At 35.9% G+C, this 4,808-nt stretch overlaps 1 protein-coding gene across 1 annotated transcript; it reads right to left on the reverse strand.

Moving 5' to 3' along the window:
* Positions 1-707: 707 nt before the first annotated feature.
* Positions 708-1,751, reverse strand: LOC113343889 (F-box/LRR-repeat protein 12-like). The gene has a single exon (XM_026587985.1). The coding sequence runs from the start codon at positions 1,749-1,751 to the stop codon at positions 708-710; it is 1,044 nt and encodes a 347-aa protein (XP_026443770.1).
* Positions 1,752-4,808: the final 3,057 nt, after the last annotated feature.

Consider the following 4,808-nt stretch of genomic DNA (forward strand, 5'->3'; position numbering starts at 1 on the left):
AAAGCTGTTGGAAATTTTGGGTTAAACAAGTGGATGAAAACAGAAACAGAAAATGGTGTACCCCTGACTTCAAGGTTCTTTCGATTCTTTTAGACAATAATTCGACCTTTCCCAGTAAATTTGGCGAGTACAAACGGTCTCTCGAATTATGCCTTCAGGATACAATGAAGCCCTAACACCGTAATCGAATTCAAGGATTGTACTTCCTTGACCCGACCAAGAATTACACTGTATAAGGTTCTGAAGATGCTTTTTAGAGAAGAAGAAAATAGATTGTTTTTGATGTATTGGAATGGGAGAACATCTTCGCTACTTATAGCGATATTCATGCCTGTTGGTAGTGTCGTTTCATCACCAACAGACGCTTCCAAAAGCCATTAATGGTGGCTTATGGGAAGAGACGCGTCGGTTCAATTTTGAATGGAAACTTTTAGGTTTTACAAAGTAAAACCAAAAAAAAACTCCACGAGACGCTGTCTCGGACTCTGCTAGGGGGCGTCGCCCCCTAAACCCCACAACCGGTCAGGTCGATCACCGTATAATTCTGCGTAGCGGCAAACCTCGAAAATATCCAACAAAACCTTGAAACCCTAGACCACTTAACGTGCATTTACGCACGCTAAGGGATTCCAAATTCTTGCAATTCCGACCGACAGCTTCCCATCCTTCTAGCTTCACATCCTGACAGTCTATTAAGACGAGCTCCTTTAATAAAGGGCAACCTTTTGAAATCGTAACAACAGCTCTAGTATTAATAGATCTTTCAAATCGGTCCATGCATCTCCGCACGTCAAGGGATTCCAAATTCTTGCAATTCCGAGCAATAGCTTCACATTCTCACAGTTTTCCAGGATGAGCTCTTTTAATAAAGGGCAACCTTTTGAAATCGTAACAAGTGCTTCGGTATTAATAGATGCTTCATATGGTGCCAAGAGACACAGATGTTCAATCCCACCACCACTAACAATTGCTTTAACCCCCTGTGATTTAAATCTGCACTGGCTTGCTTCAAGACGGGTTAAGGTCTTTGGGTAGTTAAGAAAGCCAATACCAGTTATTTTGGTGCAGCATCCAATACAAAGCGAATGCAGTTCTCGACAATTTTGTAAGAGAAATCTTATTCCTGAATCAGTAATAAATTGACAACCCCAGAGTTGGACCTGCTTTAAGGATGAACAACATCTTGCTAGGGCCTCTAAACCCTTATCAGTTATATAAGAACGTGATAAACTTATATATCTCAAACGAGGGAACCATGAAAACATAATAGACAACTCGATATCTGAATACTTAATGCAGTAACATAAGCGCAGATCTTGAACTTTGGATTCAAAGCAGAACGGTGGCTTTGATGTAACAGAATCCGTTATCTTAGGGCTCCTACTTAGAGACAAATATTTGAGATGTTGGAATCGGCTCAACAACTTATAAAGAACTATCGGAAAGCTATCATCAACACTAGTTCTTCCATCCTTTTTACGACCACGAAATGCTAAGAATTCTTGATTGTTGTTTTGAATATTAAGCCATTGACGACAAGTTAAACCAAAGGAATTACGATCTCTAGTTTTTAAGCACTTAATGATAAGATTTAGACAGTCGTCGGGGAGGTATGAGGTTCTAAGGGTTTCGCAGGGACGGCCATCATCTTCAATACCATCGTTGTTGTTGTTCGTCCCTTGTTGTACTGCTTTTGCAGTAGGGATCTTACCAAACCCTTGGTTGTACTTGCCACTGGATAACAAACTCATCATAAATAATCTTGTCGACTTACCTGTATAACGTATATTCGATTCAAAATACAACAAAAAAACAACAAATAAATATAGTAAATATAATTCGAAGTACTAAAACAAACAAAAAGTAATACCTTTGGCTTCTTCTTCTTCCGCAGTAGGGTTGCAGATTAATATTGCAGAGGCAAGAGGAGTCCAATGGGTTCTTTACTTCTTATTAGGAGCTTATTTGAAACGGTTTCTGTTTTAGGTATTATACTTGCTGAATTGTTATTTCATTACCTAGTTACGTGAAGGGATGTCTAACTTATAATGAACTGACCCAATCCATAGAGAGATTTGAAAGTTCTTGAATGTGAATCGCACTTATTACAATTTTTTTTTTGCATTGAAATCTTATCACCATTTTGTTGGATACTCTCTCAAAAAATACGATGCTTACATGAAACAAGTAATATGTCCAAATGGAAGTTATTAGGAGAAGAAGTTGTTTGAAAAGAAAGAAACTTGGGACTAGTCCCCTCAGTAAAATCGTGATTTCTGAAAAGTATGATGAATATTTGTCTGAAGTTAATCGACTACTCATTAATGAAAATGCCAATATGAGATGGACCACTAGTACTATGTCTTATCCACTGGTTCTGCCAAATGAATGCTAAAAATCCCACACTATGCTAGCTCAAACAAATTGAAAGTTTGAGGGCTCATGTCAGTCCACAAGTTTGCTACCTGATATATATTTCCATAATGGAAAATGAGTCATTTGTCCAAATATTCTTAAAACATGATTTTAATGGACGAGTAAAAATTAGTATGGGCGAAATGGATACAAAAAAATAGTAAGGATGAAACTGGATTCATCCTGGCTTAAACTTAAAAAATAGCGAGGATGAAACTAGATGCATCCTGATGTAAATTAAAAATAAAAAAAAATATATTTGAAAATGGGTAGGATGAAACTGTTTACATCCTGACTATTTTTATATTTTTGTCCATTTAAACAGTATCAAACTTTAGATGTCTTTTTCACCCAGGAATTATTGATTTTGGTCTTTTTAACCAATTTTGTGTTTCCCATAAGATGCTTTGCCATCGAAAATGTCTTCCCTGGCGAAAATAAAGTAGAACATGTACTTGGGTGCAATAATCAAAAACAAAGAAAAATCAAATAAGCAAAAGTTATTAATATTTAACTCCTTTATAATGGAAGTGATTGATTTGATGAAACGAACGAGCTCTCCAGATCTCCGCAACAGCAACAAGGCAAAACTTTGGAAAAACAGAGTGAGTCACGTGTTCAATACGTTGCCCTTAAGACATTAGTTCCCGGCTACACTCAAGAGTGATGTTATAGCCCTCACAGAACGGATATCTCCTGGATAAAACACCCTACTACACCTACTATTAGCATATGTAGTAGATGCTCAACTTGAGCTTGGCAACTCCGAAAAAACCCTTAATGAAAATCGCGAACGCATAAGAAAACAATATAAAATATTTTTTCTTGGGGTCCCTCTAAAATATAGAGCAACCCCTTTCCCATAGATTTTACAAAAGTAGTGAATTTCTTTATATAATGGAATAATACAACTTAAAAAGATGAACTCCCCGATGTGAGACTAAAAAGCTTATATAGTCTCTTAAAACAACTAAAAAGTGGAAACTCCACGGTGTGGGACTAATAAGTTTTTCATTCACAAAAGAAAACAATAAATTATAATTTTTATTAAAACTTTAAAAATCATATTTTATTAATCGTTTTCGAACAGAACACTCTAAGAATTTCAGATTTACTACTCATCTAGGTGTGCAAAGTACAAAAACACACTAAATGATACTCTCTCCGTTCCTTTTATTATGCTGGTTTTGTTTTTAGAGAAATTTGAGGAAATTAAGAGAACTAATCATTGAAAGTCGTCCTCATGACACTTGTCAATAAAAGAAGTGAAATGAAATGGTCCCATGACACATGTGAGCAAAAGAAGTAAAGTGAAATGGTCCACATGACACTTGTCATCAAAAGAAATTAAGAGAAAAGTGGTCCCAAAAAATTAAAGTAACATTTGACTTTTCCAATTAAGAAACCAGTCTATTTTTTGAAACATTTATTTATAGAAACCAACATATCAAAAAAACGGAGGGAGTATAATATTAAAGTTCATTCAGTCCGTCAGTCGGGGACACTCGACTCAACAAAAAGATAGAGCACTGTGTCAGAACAAAGGGCAGACAATGTGTACAGGGACCTAACTGATCACAAAGTACATGCATCATTTACTCTCATCCTCACCAAGAGAATTCAATGATATAAGACAACCAGGATCATTGTATGCGGGGTCGGTCCTGAGATATTTTTGCCCCGAAGCAAATCGAAAGAGTGTTGTCCCCAAAGAGCATTAGCCGCATAACAACATAATTTTGATTGTAAGTTGTTTCAATAAAAAAATAAATTCCCTACTGAAAAACCAAACATGCTGATTCACATTTGACCATCAATGATCCATTCTCTATGAATACCATATTGAAATAGGACCATCAATGATCCATTCTCTATGAATACTGTATTGAAATAGGGAAACACAAGTATATTGTCCAAATATTCGCATAGGAAGGCGAAGAAAGAAACCCAAGAAAACAAAACGTATAAGAATAGTTTGTAATTCCATAATCGTTTTCTTATCTTAAAGTACTTGTCACATGTTGTGTGTTTTTGGAGTAGGAATTCAGGTAAGGTTTGAACGATAACCCTATCATGAAAGGATTATCGAACCAAAATCAACATGCAGACGGAGTGAAAATTGATATCGATTGAACTGAATTGAACCAAAATCGCAGGAATGGAGTGCATAAAAAAAAAAGAATTCTAACTGAATCTATCGCATTCTGAAACTTTAAACAAATCCCACACACAACGGTATATACCTTGTATTACCCTAAAACCCTAAAACTCACCTTGAGAGATCGAGAGATCGAAAAACTTTTTTAAAACATCCTGAAATCCTAGTAACACCAACTAATCATTGATTTTCAATCGGTCGTTGTATAATTACTTCTTCAATCTTCGTAGTCATC

This window comes from Papaver somniferum, unplaced genomic scaffold (genome assembly GCF_003573695.1).
Source record: "Papaver somniferum cultivar HN1 unplaced genomic scaffold, ASM357369v1 unplaced-scaffold_7, whole genome shotgun sequence".
In the NCBI taxonomy this organism is placed as follows: domain Eukaryota; kingdom Viridiplantae; phylum Streptophyta; class Magnoliopsida; order Ranunculales; family Papaveraceae; genus Papaver; species Papaver somniferum.